The 20,306-nt window shown below is 37.8% G+C and overlaps 1 protein-coding gene across 1 annotated transcript in view; it reads right to left on the reverse strand.

Moving 5' to 3' along the window:
* Nucleotides 1-20,306, reverse strand: part of DDX46 (DEAD-box helicase 46) — a 38,893-nt gene extending 18,587 nt beyond the window's left edge. The window contains exons 1-15 of the mRNA XM_070937291.1: nt 20,174-20,306; nt 15,479-15,511; nt 14,246-14,434; nt 13,687-13,827; nt 11,678-11,774; nt 10,888-11,053; nt 9,656-9,807; nt 9,388-9,501; nt 8,568-8,733; nt 7,004-7,124; nt 6,376-6,551; nt 5,882-6,003; nt 4,072-4,150; nt 1,371-1,453; nt 794-958 (exon numbers count right to left, since the gene is read on the reverse strand). Coding sequence (XP_070793392.1) covers nt 794-958; nt 1,371-1,453; nt 4,072-4,150; nt 5,882-6,003; nt 6,376-6,551; nt 7,004-7,124; nt 8,568-8,733; nt 9,388-9,501; nt 9,656-9,807; nt 10,888-11,053; nt 11,678-11,774; nt 13,687-13,827; nt 14,246-14,434; nt 15,479-15,511; nt 20,174-20,190 — 1,821 coding nt within the window. The 5' untranslated portion in view covers nt 20,191-20,306. The remainder of the gene's footprint in view (nt 1-793; nt 959-1,370; nt 1,454-4,071; nt 4,151-5,881; nt 6,004-6,375; nt 6,552-7,003; nt 7,125-8,567; nt 8,734-9,387; nt 9,502-9,655; nt 9,808-10,887; nt 11,054-11,677; nt 11,775-13,686; nt 13,828-14,245; nt 14,435-15,478; nt 15,512-20,173) is intronic.

Below are 20,306 nucleotides of genomic sequence, written 5' to 3' on the forward strand. Positions count from 1 at the left end.
CTTTTAAATTGGGTTTTAAACCTCTTTAGATAAATTTGGATGTTTTTTAATCTTTGAGCCTAAATTACTTAATCTGTTTCTTAATAGTTTTTAACTTCTATATGTATTTGTATTTATTATGGCTGTTCACCGCCCTGAGTCCTTCGGGAGTAGGGCGGTATACAAATATGAAAAATAATAATAATAATAATAATATTTGAAATAATTTCTGGAATTATCTCTAATTTTTAAACTATTTACTATGTAAACGTCACTATGGGCTACTAGTGAAAAAAAAACAAGCTTTAAACTGTATTTCAGATCACCTAAAATGTAAATTCTGGCTTCTGACTCTAAACTGATAAATAATAGCTATGGATAATATTTAGAAAAATAGCCCTGGATTTAACTTTTTCTTTGATAATGCCACAGTCTTCTTTGAATCTGGTACTTTGTGATAGTGAAGTGCCAGTTCCAATCTGAATATGTTCCTTTATGGATTCCTTTGTACTGTATGAATTTTTTAGCACAACAGATTATTGGACAAACTTTACAATAAAAATTGTATATAAGTGCTATCACTCTGCAACACAGGAAAATAAATGTTATCACTAGTGCTTTGATGAACTGTCTCATAAAAGACACATAAAACAAGAATTATTCTCTACTTTATACAATTAATACATTTCAGAAGTCAATGCCTGCAAAATATTTACAAGTAAAGGTATCTTGGATATATAACTTTGTTCTAAAGCTATCCTTTGAAGGCTGTCATTAAGACAGGGAAGACAAAGATTACATTTCTACATCTTACCACTCTCTGTTCAACATCTGAACAGACAACACTTCTGCCACCAACTTGGACCTCAATTGGTTTGCTGAGAATACGGCGAGCTAAAGCCTCCATGGCTCTAGGGAAAGTAGCAGAAAACATCACGGTCTGGCGATCAAGTCTCACATTGTCTACAATGCGCATAACCTATTGTGAACAAAAGTGGGTTAATAGTGAATTTCCCAAATCAGCTACTTATTGCTTTCCTGTGGAAAGAAATTCTCCTACAATATTCAGTGTTCACACCAGCAATAAGCAATTATCTACTACTAAGATATTTACAAGTGGTTAGTAGGTAAAACCTGTTCTTTTTTCTGGCTCTGTATAATCTTGTACCTAATTTAATGAATTGGATAACAGACAGCAATGTAGTATAAGTAGAATCAGACAAGTGGACTCTTCCATGCCCATTTTGGTACTTAGATTGGAGATTAAACATTTACTAGACAAAAATAACATTCTAGTAATCAATAGCTATGCCATCACAGAGCAGAACATGAAATATACTATGTAAGCCTTTGTTAGGAAATCTGTAAAAGCTAGTCATTCTTCTGGTTACCTGAGGCTCAAAGCCCATGTCAAACATTCTATCTGCTTCATCAAGGACAACGTATGTCACTCTCCGAAGATTTGTCACCCGACCTATAGAAAGGAGAGAAAACAACAAAAGAAAACAAGAATAAATCTAAAAGCTATTTTTCTTCGTAAATTATATAAATAAAATGGTACATATTCTGACTAGAGTCTAAACAAAGATTTAATCATTTATTTATTTTAAAAAAACAATTCACTAAGTGCCTTATCTCTTGTACTGGCAAATGTTTTGGCAATTGTGTACTGATGCACAAGGCCCATTATTTTGTCAATTACTTCTCTTGTATATCAGTACAGGGCCAGAAGAACCTGCAAAATTCAGAAAACAGCCCTCACCAAAACACATCATAAAACTAAGACTAAGGTGAAGCAACGAGCCACATCAGCCATTATCTGTGAGCGCCACCTAGAAAAAAACATATTAGAGATTACAGCGCATGTGTGGAAAGCAAAATTCAAGTGATAACTGAAGAAACCTTACAAAATCTTAGTATCATTATTGGAAATTCTTATGATTCAAAATTTAATTACACTGGTCAGGAATGCTTTATCTCAAATTTTCTAAGCAGAAAGTCTCATACGGGTTCACAGAACCTATTCACAGAAACTACCATCATACTAATATAAACAGAACTGCACATTTTTTTTCTCATCTACAAATATAGCTTAAAGTTAATGAACTTAATCTTAAGAATAGTTATATGATACACACAATGATAAATAGACCCATGCAAACGACATCTTTGCCTTGTGTAATGATCTAGAGTCTAGACCAAAAAGATTTTTAAAAATTTAAACTAAAGATTTCCAAAGGTGCTGATATAAAGTGTACCTAAGCCCCATTTAATTGTTTGAGAATCAGCAATTCTATACTAAATTTTGTATCCAAAAGCACAATGCACATACATCAGTGATTCTCCATCACTGTTTAATGTACTTTGTATTTCCTCCCTGTTGGTTTATACTGTATGGTAAAGAAGAGAGCATATACATGCATATTTAACATACATATGCTTTTCTTTTAGAACTTAATTCTATTATTTTTTTAAACAGTAGGAAGCAGTTTGAGGATTTGACTTGAGAAGCCATGAACCCTTAAACTGGAAAGAATTACAGATTTCTACCGTGGGTTTCTATTGCTCTAATATTTGATGCAGCTAGAGAGTAGAGAAAACATTCTTGACTACTTTTGCATATAAAGAGAGCCGAGAGTCATTTCTAGAACAAACAAGAAGTTACAATCCACAACAGCCTGCTTTCTATTACTTTATACCAGTGATGGCGAACCTTTTCGGCACTGAGTGCCCAAACCAGGAGGCATGTGCATGCACTTGCATGTACATGTGTGCGTGCTGAAAACCCGAAGACCAGCTGGCCGGTGCACACATGCCTGTTTTTTGGCTGTTTTCCAGGCCGTTTTTGGCCTGAAAACAGCTTGAAAAACGGCCTGTTCTTTGGCCGTTTTCCGGTGCCCGTGAAGACCAGCTGGCTGGTGCACCTGTGTGTACTGGAAACCAGAAGACTAACTGGCGATGGTTTGCGTGCCCACAGAGAGGGCTCTGTGTGCCACCTGTCACACGTGCCATAGGTTCGCCATCACGGCTTTATACAAACTGCTACTCCCATTTCAATAAAATGATATCAAAGTAAATTATTAAAAACAATAAAAACACATAAAAAATCTGCAGAGATGCTCGAGCCATGTCACTTCTATTTCACTTAGTGAATGTATACAGGAGGTCTGAGTTTCACCTCAGCTACTGATGCTTAGTGGTTGGAAGCTGGATTGAGTTAGACCTTACTGCAGCATCTTCAAGCAAGTGGATAGCTCTTTTTAAAAATCTGAAGGAGGAAATGCTATTTTAATGTGGTGTAAAAGTAAGTAATTCAAAGTAAACACAAGATTTCTATTTATTTTACCTTTACTTCTAAACACATTATGTAGCATGTTTTTCTAATAGATTAAAATAAGAAACTTGCAACACTTTTTTTTTAAATTTGGCTCTTACCATACAAGTGTACATTATTTTGAAACAGCATTGCTGTACCTACCTTTGATGGCTTAGTCTTTGGAAGCCCAGTTCTATAACTCTTGAAGGAACTTTTTCCACAGAAGTCAAATGTCAACAGTTTAGTAAGAGTTTTTACAGCAAAATACATAAACAATCAATCAAATATTGTGCAATAAGCACATAATGTTGCAGTAAAATGTACTTTAAAGCTGCAATATCTCTGTTTAGATTATTTGTTATCGAAACATTTTGAGAAAAAAAGCTGCTTTTTTAAAAAACTCAAACTGTTAGGTTTTGTTCCCAAATTTAGAGATGAAAACTTCTTTGTACAAAAAGTGAACAATCAGTGTCAACAACCATTAGATAGGGAACATGATTTCAATGTAAATGATAGATAGCTTTTTTAGAAAGTCAATTCTGAAGTTGAGCTATAATCCCAAAATGAGTATGTTTATTTTAAGAAATGCTTCAAGGGTTTCCATTCATCAAATAGTTTTGAAATTTATAATGAAAGATATTGAAGAGAATCATTTTTAAAACTACATTCTACATTATAATAGATATCACAGCTTCAACAGATCTATGAATTTCATTATTGAAGGAGAGGGAAACAATGTGTCACAATGTCTTTACAAACAACAAGTATTTTCTTACCATTGTTAGCTGCTAACATATCTATCATACGGCCAGGTGTGCAAACTATTATTTCCGCACCCCTTTTCAGTTCAGCAATCTGCATATAAAATAAATAGAAGAAAGTATTTTAATGTGTAACATTTATAACAAGTAATAAATTATCAATACTATTAATATATCAGTTTAAAATATGTTCCCTTCTGTTCTCAATTATTAAATTGATAATGTCAGAGAAATATACAGCTAGCATACAGAGAGGGAATTGAGGGCTCACATCCACCGAGCCCCTCTACCTAAGCCCACATTTTACATAATGTCCATCTATTTTCCTTTACCTCATCCTCTTCCTAAACATAGGGAAAAATGAATTGCCTCTGAACAAAGCAGCTAGAGAGGAAAGAACAAAATTTTCTACTTTCTGTACACAGCCAGAATGGGTTAATTTTAAAATATAATAGTTGTGTGATATGTAGACCTATCTCCAATATTACTTTGTTACCAGAAAAATCAGATACTAAGTAATATGAACCTTAGACTGAGAAAACCTCACTAATCAGATTTTATAGCATCTGTCGAACAACTAATTCAAATCCATTATACTCTTTAGAATATTTTAAAGTTGTACATATTCTTTCTCTATGGAAAGTTGGCTAAAACAAATCTATGTTTTCCAGTCCTTGTGAATGTACAAAGCAGGGTGGATAAAAATCAATGATTTAAAAAAAAAAAAAAAAAAAAAATCAGATTTTTTTTATTTAAATCGGATTTTTTTGATATAAATCAGATTTTTTGATTTTTATCAAATTTATTTTAATAAAAAACTTTTGGGGTAAAAATCTATCGTAAGATAGTTTTCTATTTAAGATACATAAATAATTTAGCTTATTTAGCATGAAATGGAGCTTAGTTATGTAGCATGAGGCTGTATATTCTGCAACACTGGGACTATCGGTGAGTCAACAGTGGGTCAAAGGAGTAGCAGAGATGACAGTTGCTCTTTAAAAATTATGATTTAAATCGAGTTGATTTAAATCAAGCCTTTTTACTAGTGATTTAAATCATGATTTAAATTGTGATTTAAATCAACTCGATTTAAATCAAATCCACCCTGGTACAAAGTAAAAATGTGCAGATTTTTAGATTCAGTTTGAAAATGGTACTTTGAAATGCAAACATTGCACCTGTCTCCAAAGCAGCTGGGTCTTTCCCCAGAATCAATTAAAGAGTGCAGAGAAGCCCAATATCTGTAATATTTGTAACACTGAAGTATCTTTTTGGAACCAGATTAAAAATAATCTGATTATTTTGGCAAAAAGTTTATTTTTGTTTCTAGAAAAAAATATTTTTCTGTTAAAGAAACACTATCTATCTAGACCTCCTTGTATCTCTTAACCATCAGAAGCACCCTGAGGAAGTATGGTAGATGCAATAGAGGACAATCAGGAAAATTCACTGCAGGAGTTACTTGTTTCAGGTATCTAATCCAGTACTTTTAAGTACAAAAAAAAATTAATAATGAAGTTATGGAGGAACTGCCTAAGCTGACTGCAAAAAAGACAAGAGTTGTTTATCACATAGATGGCAATACAATCCTATTACAGCTTTTCAGCATTTCAGATTCAATCTAGGAAAGATGCTTCAGTATGTCTGCATCACCTTATTTTCCTAGGTTCAGGTGGCTACCTTTCTGTTCATCCTGGGAAAAGGTATGGCTATTTAAAATAGGTGCTGCACTGGTAATACATGCTCCAAAGCACTTTTTGGAGACTGAATCCAAAGTTCTGGTAATCCTAGATTCTATCAATGTGATATAAATTTGATAACATACCTGTTCACTTATTCCCGTTCCTCCATATACACACACGACTCTAACCCCAAGAGTCTTTGAGAATTTCTTACATTCCTTTGTAATCTGTAGGGCTAGTTCTCGAGTAGGTGTCATAATGACAGCTGGGGAAAAAAACCCAGAAATTTTAATCTGAAAGTCCTTATCATGTGCACACCAGAAGTTTCAATAAAACTGAGACTCTCTTCAAAGATTTTCATATATTATGTTACAAGAAAAAAACACCTTGTTTTGTTATACTTTACAGAACTCTCTTTCAATTAAAGCAAAACCATCACTAATATTTTCCAGCAGGAAACTTTTTCCAACATGAAATTAAAAATATGGTTATTTTCAACTGATTGGTTTATGCTCTGCATTGTTTCAAAAGCTGTTTTATTATTGCATTTTGTTTCCTTTTAGGAACATTTTAGGAGCCTGTGCATAATAATCCTGTTTCTGTACATGAGTGATTGGATTAACAACCACATCCTTACCTATTGGACCTTCGCCTTCTTCTAATGATCTCTGATCCATAATGTGTCTGAACATGGGCAGCAGAAATGCAATTGTCTTTCCACTTCCTGTTTTAGCAATGCCAATTAAATCACGTCCACTCATAATTGCAGGTATAGCTTGGGCCTGGATAGGGGTGGGCTTTTCATAGCCATGTCTTAAAAAGGAAATAAAAAGATACTTTATGGACATGAACAACATCATATATGGATCTACTAAAGTACTGATTTTCAGTTTTAATATCACATACCATACTTTACAAAGTAAAGCTATAGATTAGTGAAATTATAAATATGGGGAACTATTACCTATTCTGATACCTTTAGATGATGTCAAGGTGTAATTCATAGTAACTACAGCCAAGCCTAGGAGGTCCTGAAGATTATACTTCAACAACACCTGAAGGATCACAAGTTCCTGATTTCTGGCATGTGGGTTTGTATAGCAGAAACTGCCTTATAAAATACTTGACTAGCGCTAATAAGTGTTTACACTTTGGCAATATATGAAGCACTATATCCCTAATTTTTGCTGTACATTGCAAATCTCTTCACAATTTTTCCTAATCCTAAAATATATAAACTATCTATTTCCATATTGCTTACTTACTTTTTCAAGGAATTCAGGATTTTCATAGAAATACCACACTGTACCCAGGTTTTGATTGGCTTGGGACATCCTTTACCCTTGACTATAATTCCTTCCATTTCCAATCTGTATGCATTTACCTCTGCAACATACAACCTGAATTAATATATGAATCACTCATTTGTTGACTTTTATTAATATGTCTTCTATACGAAGAATGTTATTAATGTTTGATCACTCTTTTACAAGATGGTATATTCAGGTATCTTTACGAGCAATATAAAACAAAAGATTTTAATATAACTGGTGAACATCATGCAATCAGCATCATTATCTACAACTACTGTGTACTTTCTTTTGTAATACAAAATAATTAGCAGCTTTTTAATTAGATAGCCTGTTAGCCTGGTTAAGACCACAGTAAACCATAATCTGATTAGATTGATTCTAGGATAAGTAGACACTCTTATTATGGCTTGCACAAGCAAAGCCTAAAAAATCCTGGCTTTGCAATTCACATGACTGTAATTACCTCTGGAAGCTTTCAAAACTCTGAGACTAAGCAAATCAATTTGAATAATACTCTCTCCATACTGTTTTTTTAACACGAAAGAAAAGTGAAAGTTTTTATTTAGGGCAGCAGGCATTTTGAGACTTAGGCAGGAAAGAAGAGAAAGCGCCTAACTTTGAGCTCTTCAATAAGGAAGCTGTGGGCGAGGATCTCAAGCTGATTCTTATTGTCCCAATATGGGAAAAAGAGCTAAAGACTACAAATCATATGAACAGATGGCTCATAGTACACAAGAAATAAGCCTGTTTGTGGAATGGCTATTCTGAATCCAAACTATTGACTTCGTAAAACATTGTTTTTCAATAAAAGTAATTTGTTCTCCTGTTAGCTTTGAAAAAGAATCAAATACTAAGCAGATCCATGGATCTCTGCTTCCTGACTAGAAGATGATTTTTTTCTCATTTTTTTGACCCTGTTGTGATTTCATCGGGTGCTTCTTATTCTCTCTCAATAATCTTTTCAGATATAAGAGCAGGAATTTGTAGTTGTGGTGTAGAAAGTATAATACATTTATTATTATGTTTCTCAACCTTAGCATCTCTAAGATGTGTAGATTTGTAGTTGTGGTGTAGAAAGTATAATACATTTATTATTACGTTTCTCAACCTTAGCATCTCTAAGATGTGTAGATTTCAATTCCCAGAATTCCCAGCCAGCATGCTGGCTGAGATGTTAGCTGGTTGAGGAACTTTGGGAGTTAAACACCACAAACTTCAGAGCTGCCACCGAAAAACTGTATTACCACACAACAAAAAGACAAGACAATCAAGAAAAGATAGCAGCCCTCAGGAGTGTTGAAGATTCTCTGCACCCTCCTACACTATTCAAGGAGCTTTCAGCCTGAAAAATTTAAGAGGTACCAGAGTGGTGGGATAAAGAAACTGCCATTTCCTCATATAATGAGGAAATAATTTAATGAGGAAGTAGCATATTTCTTGAGATGAACCCAATTCACAATATCTCACAATTTAATTTATTGAATTTAGCAGCAGTTTCTCTGACATTGCTGATTACCTTCCAGAGTCATTTTGGCTAGCTCAGGAACTTCAACATAGAAATTTTTTCTGTAGGGCTCATATTCAATCTTCCCATGATCCACTGGTTCCAGCAATTTCCTATGTTTCGTTTGGTAGCCTGTCAGTGCAGTCTGGAGATCAACTTCCTCCTCTTCAGAGGAATACTGGTAGGTTACAAAGCAAGAAAAGTGTGACCTTTAGGAAGGTTTTGTTTTTTTGCAAAACATTTCTATATTTTTAAAAAATGTTTGAAATTTTGCAAGGCTACACATCCAGATAATACCAGATAATAAAAAATAAAACTAACAAGGTAACTACAAAAGCATGACAGTAGTGATTAACAAAGATTTGATCATTATGAAACTTGTTAGAATGAACCACCTATCTGTTTTGCTTTTGCTTATTAACTATTATAACCCTAAGTTGAGGTAAGGAGAACTGTCCAAGCAGCTATGGTGAAAACAGCACTCAACATATGCTCCCCTTTTAAAGGGTCTTCGGAGAGGGGTGGCATATAAATTGAATTGATTAAATTAAATTAAATTAAATTAAATTAAATTAAATTAAATTAAATTAAATTTTTGATTATGCTGAGCAATCTCACTGGATTTCCTTCTGCTCCCTTTCAGGGATACCTCATTTTGAAAAAAAGTTTAAGTCAGACAAATTATCTGATTCCAATGTAAACATGTTCATTACTATACAGATTGGGAAACTGCACAAAATAAAATTATCCCCATGACCGAAACTAACTATCTCTTAAAACACATAGTATTTCCTGGAGTTTCACATGAAATAATGCAACACAATTTAATTACCTCCATTGCATCTTGATCATTCACCATGAGTTCTCCTTTCTTCTTTTCAGTCTCTGGAGAAGCTTTTTTGGTTTTCACTACAGTTACTACTTTTGTAACTGTTGGACCCGATTTCTTTAAAATGAAAAAAAAGGGGGGGGGGATTTTACTGAATTTGGAAGCACACAAAGCAAATCATAAACATGAATTACTTTAATACTCTAATTTTGAATTTATGTGTCATAATATTCGAAAAGCTATTTCAATACCTGAATCAAATACAATTTACCTTTTCACTTCCAGCTCCACCTTTTACACTTCTCATATTAAACTTCTTGACCTCTTCTTTTACTTCTTCCATATATGCATCTAGTGGATCTAACTCTTCATCTTCAATTTCATTACCTTCTTTTTCTCCTTCTGCAATTTCTTCATCATCATCTAACATGAAAGATATTTTTAAAACCATACTGGGAAACAATCTGTTCCTATATATCTAACTCATACTTTCCTAAATATATTTTAATGGTAAAAAAAAGAGGACTCTTTTCTGTATAAACAGTGACACTGATTTTCTGCACAGTCTAACTGCTGAATGTGGAGGTTGTTTATTTTTTCTACCTATAAAACTAAATATTTTTAAAATGAAATAACAGACCCAACCTCCCTCTCTCTAGATATACCCAACTATTCTGTTTATTTCCAGACTTTTATTTTATATTTTTATGTGCATGCTTCTATGAAGGTATTACTGCTGCATGTTTTTGAATCAAATTCTAGTGCTATTTCATTTCTGTTTGAGAGCAGCAAAATTTTAGATCCAAAAGGGTATTTTGTTTTAACCGTATGAAGTAGATTGGATTAGGAGCAAGTTTCTGGCTTCAAATCAACCAAGGAGTTTTTTAGGGCTTGAACTTGAGCCTTCTTGTCCCTATCCCAAAAATCTCACAGTAGCTCGTTTAAATCTCTGTCATCCAATAAAACTAAATCAAGAAAGTCTCAACACTAAAATGGACCCTCTTTTTCAAATTCTCTACCAAATATACTCAGTGCATAAGGAATAAAGTGTAAAAACAACATGCATAAACTGTTCTATGGACAGAACACCTAGTTTCAGATGGTTTGGAAACCAAAACTTGCAACCTTGGGGTATTTTCATTTGTGCAGGACTGATTTGCTTTATACAGTAATAGCACAGAGAAGCATATAGAAACTCCAAAGTTTCAGCAGCTTCAGGGGAGCAAGGAGAGGAAGAATTTGGAAGTTAGAGAGGGATGTGCAGGCTGGATTTTGTTTCATTCCAAATCCATAAAAACAAAAAGCATTTTAAATTTCAGTTGTCTAACCAGGGTCGATCCAAAACAATTTGGTATAACCCCTAGAAAGCAAATGGATTGAAATAAAATATTTTCCCCATTTCCTGCACAACCTTAAGAATCACTGTGGTGATTGTCTTCAGTTATGTTCAAAAGAACATAGCTTCTTTCTTCACAAATAATTTTAATATAAAGACATTAATACCATCATCGTCTTCTAAACTCCATTTCTTCCCCTGCTTCATCTCTTCAATTTCTTTCTTCAGTTCTCCTATATTTTCCATAGCTTTCTTGCGCTGCTCTTCTCTCCATTTTTCTACTCGTTCTTTTCGTTTTCTCATTTCCTCTTCCAATTTATTTTGATCAAAATTCTATTACAGAAAAAAAATCATCCAAAAGGTAGTATCCAATTTCTAACATGGTTTAAAGAGAAATGAAATTGATCTAAATCCTGGAAGCATACAATTAGTGAAAATCTGATTATTAGTTCTATCCAGTATAGCAACTTTTTCAGAAAGTAAACTTTTTTTAAAACAAAAATGTGGTAAAACTACATTCTAGACCAGTGGATAACAAAGGAAAAGGAAATACGAATATACAACTATTTTGTTAAATGTACTGGTATAGGAGCAGCATGCTAGGAGCTCTTTATTAAATTAGATAGAAAAACCTGTCTTTCTAAAAGTCTATATGGTTTTGTTGACAGATAAACAAAAATAATAAATGCCAGAAAGATCAAATAAGTTAAGAGGTTGTAACAACACATAATGCAAGTTATTTGGATTTTAAAATATATAATCATTATGATATCAGCTACTGTCTGGCTACATTGAATACAAACCTTTAAAATACATGCATATATTATTAATTACTTATTTAAATGTTTTTTGTGCTATTTCTCATTAAAACCTAAGAAATTCTGCAGAACCTTCAAAATTATAGTTTTAAAAATGGCTTGTTACTCTTTATAGACATAGAACTCTGTCTGTACTTACATTTACATCTTTATCCTTTTCTTCTTCCTTGTCCTCTTTCTCTTTTTTCTTGTCTTTGTTAACTTCCACACCTTCTATCTTTTCTGTAGAGCGTGATCTGAAAGACATAGAAAGCATTGTGTATTGCAGAATGGTTTCTGTTCTCTTGACAGACAATATTAATGAATATAAAAAATTGTTTTTATTAGACATTGCTTCATTGAATGAAATTAAATTATAATAAACGAGTCTTAAGTTTCTGAACTCCTTTTTCTGCCCTTCTGGCACCTGCAGGCAAGACACATTTAAGTTTTTATTTGAGATTCAGTATTATGTCTATAGATAAGCTCATTTATTATAAACCGGGTTAGAGAAATAAGCCAATTTTATATTGTGCTTTCCTAGAGTTAGAACAAATTAGTTTCCCTCTGTCAGTGTTTAGACAGCATATTTATGGTCTAATATAGCTGCCCAAATCTTTCATAGTTCTTTATGTATAGCACAATCTTTACAACCCTTGGACAATTTCATATTCATGCTTAAAAATTGCAGACATTAATTCTGTAGGTACTGGGAAAATACAGAGTCTTCAATTTATCTCCAGTTACTTAATGACGGTTCAGAGTTATAACAGATCTCCCTAGAGCTAGTTATGACCCAGTTTTGGTGTTACCTCAGCCAAATGCACATTTCTGTAATGATGTGATGGCATTTTGACCACTTGGCAACCAGATCACCTTTATGGCTATTTGAAGCACTATGGCCACATGGTTATAATTTGGGGATTTTGTTTTGCTAGTTTCTAGCATTTACTTTTGGTTCCTGGCAAAAACACCCTTTGCAGAAAATGGATTTGCTTTATGATCACTGTGTTTATTTAACAACCCTATAACTTCCAATTCAGTCACATGATTCCTATATTCCATACATACCTTTCCCTTCCACTATTTTGTGAAAGGGGTTCCTAAAGTTTAGATGCAAACTTAAATTGCAATTAATCAAAAATTGAAAATGAAGCGAAATTTTTATCTCTTTTTTGAGTAGATGATAAAATAAAATTCTTGAAGGCAAAATTTAGCTCTTAGGAACAAAAAAGATAACCATTCTATCCAATGCAGTGTTAGCCACTTAGGTCCGCTGATTTTAAAGAATTAAAATGCATCAAAATCTGCATAGAAACAGCTTTATGTATACTTATACACTCCCCCCCAGGTTTCACTGAGTTCAATGGGATTTACCATCAAATATGTGATTAGTGTAAGCAAGAAGTCTAACAACGGTATAGATTAGTTTAAGTTCCTTTTCATAAAGTCATTCCAAAGATCAGAGAATATTGCAGAGCAATGCTCCAGACTGCAGAATATGAGTAAGATTATGGTTTGTTTCTAGTCTATTCAATTATACCAGTGGTTTTCACCAGGTAACTCCTGGAGGCACCAGGATATTCCAAGGGACCCTCAGGAGAAAAATATGTAACGGAAGGCATGGCATGGGCCACAAAAAAGCCAAGTAAATGCTGTCTCGTTGACAGTGAAAACACACCAGTTACTGTCCTGTGTCTATATCTGAGACATGGAATTGGACATCATTGTCAGCCTATTTATTTGGCAGATGGTGGAAGCCCTCAGTAAACAACTGACAAGGGAGTGTGTTGCAGTACTAAAATTATTATAAATAAAAACATATATTCTGTTTACAAACCAAGTGTGCAAGTGATGATCTTCTTCATTGGTAATGGGACCTGGACAGGGGATCCATGGGAGAAAATCAAGGTTGGAAGGGGATCGCAGGCAAAAAAGATTGAGAAACACTGATTTATATTACTGTACTCACAATAAGCATAAAACTAGGTGTACAAAAAGGATATTCTCATATAGTGAACCAGGTGTAGCAAAAAGACATTTTTGGCATATCAAAATACGATATAGAAACAGCATTCCATAATAAAAATTCATAGCTACATAACTGGAATATGATCATAATAGCAGCTATATTACTAGAGTTAGAAAAAAATGCATACACTCAATTACCTGTTTTCTACCTTCTTGCTCTTGCCAGGGCTGGAAGATCGAGACCGTCTGCCTCTGCTCCGGCTTCTAGATCGTCTTCTCTCTCGGCTGCGTGATCGTCTTCTCTCTCTACTCCTTTCCCTCTCTCTACTTCTTGAGCGCCTGTACAAAGCAGATTTGAGGTACAATCTTAAATAAAAAAAATTTCTAGTTCATAAGACATCACTCCCCAAGAGGAAGTAGAATATACTCATTTCAGAAAATAAAAGAACAATGAATTCCAATAAAGCAGGGGTGTCAAACTTGTGGCCCGTGAGCCAGATGTGTCACATGCTGGCCATGCCCACCCCCGTTTTAGCGAAGGGGGAAAAGGTCACAATACGTCATGTGACGATAACATGACAATGCGAGTTTGACATCCCTGCAATAAAGAAACAATGAATTCTAATGAATTAAGAACCAAAACCAATTTTTACAGTGACAAAAGAATATTCCTTCTCCACATCGTCAATCTTTTTAGAAAAATGTTCAGCATTTACTGAGAATTTTTTCTTGCAGGAGTCTATCAAAGATGACTTACCTCACCCGTTTTCTGTCACGCGATCGAGACCTCCTCTTGTCCCTGCTCCGTGATCTCTCACGCCTACGGTCTCTCTCTCTACTCCTAGAACGCCTGTCATCTACACGTTTTGCTCTTTTGTCAGATGGAGAACGACTGCGGGAACGGCTACCAGAGCGCCCTCGTGATGAGGAGCGCTTCCGATAATGCCTGCAGTTGTATAATTACAGAAGGGTGAAGACAAAGTATACAGAAATTCAAGTGTAAAGGATGCGATAAACAAATACTGAAGACTATGATTAAAATTATTCAAAATGCTTCCAAACTAGTCTGTGAAAATATGTCATCATTTATTTTAAGTATTTTCACTACTGAATTGATTTGGTTTTCTTATAAGAGAGTTAGTCTGAGACTGAGACTAAGATTGAAATCTTTACAAACTTCTGAGATTCTCTGGGATAGCTGTTTTCTAGCAATCCACTTGATTGTAACTGTTAAAATACTAAATGGGAAATACTAGCTATGGAGTCCTAAATTCTTCTAGCAGAAATAAATAATTTGTTAAACGGGATAATATTATATACATTCCAGTCTATTAATTTCCGGATTCAAAATTATAAGTGGAAATGTTAAAGAGGCACAACAGTAATACCAAGGAATTAGCTTATAAATCTTTCATGAAGAAAAGACAAAGCAAAACAAATATACATCCTGTCACTTAATAAGTAATATATACAACCTCCGATAAATGTTGCTCACTACTCAAGTGACAAGTGATGTGCTCCAAAATGGAGGAGAGGAAGAATATATTTTCAGCCAAAAGTTATTGAGGTGTTGGTCAAACATGTATTTTACTTCTAGCATATATGAATACATAAGATAACAATGCTCAAATAAAATACAATCAAATTTTAAAGTAGGCAAGTTTGCTAAGCACAATGCACCCAAAATATAAATAGAGGAATTCACAAGTAAAAAAAATTAAAAACTACCCTCCTTCCTAATTAACTATCCTCTTAAAGCCTTTTCCAAAGCATAGACTATAGTGGCACTTCATATAAAATAGGAATCCATCATACACTGAAGGAAAAACAGCATCATGAAACCCCAATGAACATCTGAACTGAATATCACACACATATATTGAAAGAGGTAGCAACTATTTGATTAATACAATCATTAATTATTTACATAGTACATTTGTGCTTAGAAATTGCGAGATGAAAAACTATTATTTTAAATAGATTAACTCACTGTTTTTGTTTGGACAACTGTTGCTTTGTTGATCTAAGAAAATGAAAGAGATTAGGTAAGTAAGGTGGCATCTTCAACTAAATCCTTTTTGGATGATTTCTGCATGAAACCTTTCAAAACCTGCCAGCCACAGTTGGGCTCTGCTTATTTTATATAATACCAAGCTTCCCCTATGAAATATTCCATGCAAGTTACTGCAAGTTTATTATGTGATTGACCAAACTTCATATTGTGAAAATCATGGATGTTTTTCAAGATTGGGCTATGCAACATTTGCAAAACAGCCTCATTGGAATAACTTGTTCAAGAAGGATCTCACTATTAGAAGACCCGTGGGGGAGGGTATCTGGGTCAGCCGTAGGGCATGGCATGGGAGGTGTGAACTCTGGGGTCAAGGAGATGATTAGATCTTACGATACAGATGCCCATAACATCGATACTGTAGGTGGGAGGGGCAGATATGGCGGGAGCAGGGGGCCACATCATCCTACGGGAGTGCGTCCTCGCTGTTTACAAGCGGTGGCGCGCTCCGACCCTCAAAGCTCTTCTCGTTCCCCAGGTTGTACGGAACCTCGGGCCCCAGGCCTTCGGCTGATGCTGTGCAATGCCAGGTCCGTGGTAAATAAAGCCCCCCTCATTTGTGATCTTATTCAGGAGGGGGGTGCGGACCTGGCGGGTATTACGGAGACCTGGTTGGGCCAGGAAGGGGGAGCCCCCCTTGTTGATATGTGCCCACCAGGTTTCCGTGCTTTCCATCAGCCAAGGTCTCAGGGGAGGGGCGGAGGGGTGGCGGTTATTATTAACGAGGGTCTTGGACCAAGGGAGGCCACTGTTCCTCAGACGGCTGGATGTGAGTCCCTTCTTGTGAAGTGGGGTCATAGGGTGCAGTTGGGCTTGCTAGTCACATACCTGGCTCCCTGCCATGTGGCAGCAGCCCTGCCTGAGCTGCTTGATGTTATAGCCGCGGTGGCTGTTGACACCCCCAGGCTTATGGTCATGGGGGATTTTAACCTGTCATCAGTTGGCGAGACATCTGAGGTGGCTCGGGAGTTCATGACTTCCATGACGTCTATGGACCTGACCCAGTTAATTTATGGCTCTACTCACATGGGGGGACACACACTGGACCTTGTTTTTGTCTCTGGACAGTGGTTGAGTGATCTCGAGATAGGGGATATAGCGATTGAACCCTTGTCATGGTCAGATCACTCCCTCCTTCGCCTGGACCTTCGAACTGCCACACCCCGCCGCAGGGAGGCGGAACCGACCAGGTGGTTCCGCCCCAGGCGCCTGATGGATCCTGAGAGATTCCAGATGGAGCTTGGGCCATTTCCTGAGGTTCTAGCACACAACTCGGCTGAGGACTTAGTGGCCGCCTGGGATAGGGCGGCGGCTGATGCTTTAGACCGAGTCGTGCCTTTGCGGCCTCTGACCCGGCGCCGGTCTCACCTGGCTCCTTGGTATACTGAGGAGCTGAGGGAGATGAAGCGCCGGAAAAGACGCCTAGAGAGCAGTTGGAGGGCTAGTCGTTCTGAATCCGACCGAACACTGGTAAGATCTCATATTAAGAATTACCTAGTGGCGATAAGAGTAGAGAAGAGTAACTACTTTTCTACTCTTATTGCGTCATCAGATAATCGCCCAGCCGCCCTGTTTAGGGTGACCCGCTCTCTGCTCCATCAAGAGATGCGGGAAGACCCCCTGGAGGGTAGAGCTGAGGATTTTGTACAATATCTGTATGACAAAATTGCTCAGATTCGTGAACAGCTAGACTCTGACTGGATTGATCCAGAGGAAATGACAGGGGCAGGTCCTGAGAATACTATTTGGGAAGAGTTTGATCCTGTGACTCCCGAAAGCGTGGACAGGATACTGAACAGACTAAAGGCGACCACATGTTTATTGGACCCGTGTCCATCCTGGTTGGTACTGGCCTCCCGGGAGGTGACACGAGGCTGGCTCCAGGAGATTATAAATGCTTCTTTGAGTGAGGGTGTCTTTCCCACCGTCTTGAAAGAGGCGGTGGTGAGGCCCCTCCTCAAGAAGCCCTCCCTGGATCCAGCTGTATTAGCAAATTATCGTCCTGTCTCCAACCTTCGCTTTGTTGCAAAGGTTGTTGAGAGTGTGGTTGCACGACAACTGCCTCAGTACCTGGATGAATCGAATTATCTAGATCCGTTCCAGTCGGGATTCAGGCCCGGGTACAGCACAGAGACAGCATTGGTCGCATTGGTTGATGATCTCTGGAGGGCTCGAGACAGGGGTTGCTCCTCAGTCCTTGTCCTATTAGACCTCACAGCGGCTTTTGATACCATCGATCATGATATCATGCTGCACCGGTTGGAGGGGTTGGGGGTGGGGGGCACTGTTCTACAGTGGTTCTCCTCCTTTCTCTCTGACCGGTCGCAGTCTGTGTTGACAGGGGGGCAGAGGTCGACCCCGAGGCCCCTTATATGTGGGGTGCCACAAGGATCAGTCCTCTCGCCCCTTCTATTCAACATTTATGTGAAGCCGCTGGGTGAGATCATCCGTGGTTTTGGGGTGAAGTACCATCAGTACGCTGATGACACCCAGCTATACATCTCCACCCCAGACCACCCCAATGATGCCCTCGAGGTGATGTCCCGGTGCCTGGAGGCCGTACGGATCTGGATGGGGAGGAACAAACTCAGACTCAACCTATCCAAGACCAAGTGGCTGTGGCTTCCGTCGTCCCGATATAGTCAGTTGGCGCCATCTCTGACTATTGGGGGCGAGTCGTTGGCCCCCACAGATGGGGTTCGCAACTTGGGCATCCTCCTGGACTCACGGCTGTCTTTTGAAGAGCATATGACGGCCGTAGCCAGGAGGACTTTTTATCAGGTTCGCCTGATTCGCCAGTTGCATCCCTTTCTGGATCGGGACTCGTTACGCACGGTCACTCACGCCCTTGTCACTTCACGCCTGGATTATTGTAATGCTCTCTACATGGGGCTCCCCTTGAGAAGCACCCGAAGGCTCCAACTGGTCCAGAATGCGGCCGCGCGGGTGGTAATGGGAGCAATGTGGCGCTCTCATGTAACCCGCCTCCTGCGCGAGCTGCACTGGCTCCCAGTGGTCTTCCGGGTGCGCTTCAAGGTTTTGGTTACTATCTTTAGAGCGCTCCATGGCTCAGGACCAGGGTACTTACGAGACCGCCTCCTGCCACCAATAGCCTCTCACCGACCAGTTCGCTCCCATAGAGAGGGACTCCTCAGGGTGCCGTCGGCCAAACAATGTCGACTGACGGCCCCCAGGGGGAGAGCCTTTTCTGTGGGGGCACCTACCATCTGGAACGGGCTTCCCCCAGAGTTACGAAACATCCAGGACTTACGCATATTCCGCCGAGCCCTGAAAACATTTCTATTCCAACAAGCTGGTCTGGCCTAACTCTCCCTTTTTAATTGGCTTTTAAACTGTCTTTTAAATTGGGTTTTAAACCTCTTTAGATAAATTTGGATGTTTTTTAATCTTTGAGCCTAAATTACTTAATCTGTTTCTTAATAGTTTTTAACTTCTATATGTATTTGTATTTATTATGGCTGTTCACCGCCCTGAGTCCTTCGGGAGTAGGGCGGTATACAAATATGAAAAATAAATAAATAAATAAATAAACTATTAGAAGGAAAACACAAATGGTGGAGAGGACAGTTTTGTTCTCAGATATTGGATCCAATTGTTTTGAAATTTATTTATGCAATTATTCTGGCAAGCAGAATGACACCCACCCCTCCAATTAAAAAAAACAAACACATATGGAACATTTTTAAGCCTTATTATACTTCATTGTACAGGAAAATAAAGAAATCTAAGGAGAAGCAGAACTAATGTATTCCTATATCCATCCATCCATTAAATGTATTTAAAGGGCATTGCAATAATGCCAGAATAATGTTAGCACAAGGGTTTGAGAAGTCTTGGTGAATCAAGATGTTGCAATAATGGATTTTAAAAATAATAATAATGCAGTCGCATCTTTCACAAGGAGCAATCTGACAGTATTTCCTGATTTTCCTCTTTTTATGTGTTGTTCTCTTAATATTATCACTCCTAACTCATTTTACATGCCATCCTAACTCGCCTAGCAAACGAATACATTGGTAAATGTGCATAGCTGACAAGGATTAGAGTGGAAAGCCACCGCGAGTAAGGAACCAACCAAACGAAATAAAATCTGCGATAGAAAATGTTTGAAGCCCAAATCACAACTGTACACAAGTCGTATAGCCTTTTAAGGGGCATCAATACGAGGCGCGCAGTGGGAAACGTGACCATAGACTCGTCCGAATAAAAGTCGCCTTTAGACCGACGACCTAATTGGGCTTTAACGTCGAGAAAGAACGCGGCCCCCATGAGGGAAAGAAGGCCAGGAAGAAGCCAGAGGCCTAAACCCAAAGGCAACAAACACGGACCGCCCTTATCCTCCATGTTGCAAATCGCCTCGTTTAAGGCTTATTCTTCCCATTTTGAAGCTCCAGAGTTTAAAGCGGCGGTGTTATATAAATAGTCCACTCTTGAATCCGGCGGCCACCCCAACGTCAACGAGGCCGGTTTCTCGGCCTTCTCCTAGACTGCCCCGGCCTCCTCCTTCCTACGCGATCCCCTTTCCTTCGGCCCCAGGTGCGGAGGAAAGGCCAAGCCGGCTCCTGAAGTCCGCCGCCCCTTCGCGCCCTTTACCTCGATTCCCGACCCATGGTAGTAACCCCCGAAGCAGCGAAGGACGGACGGCTTTCTCTTCCGCCTCGGCTCCTCAAAGCCAAGCGGCGCCTGCGACCATTTTCCGAGAAGCAAGCGAAGCGGAAATGTATCA

Source organism: Pituophis catenifer, unplaced genomic scaffold (assembly GCF_029215685.1).
Source record: "Pituophis catenifer annectens isolate HBS135680 unplaced genomic scaffold, rPitCat1.0.hap2 SCAF_2, whole genome shotgun sequence".
Classification (NCBI taxonomy): domain Eukaryota; kingdom Metazoa; phylum Chordata; class Lepidosauria; order Squamata; family Colubridae; genus Pituophis; species Pituophis catenifer.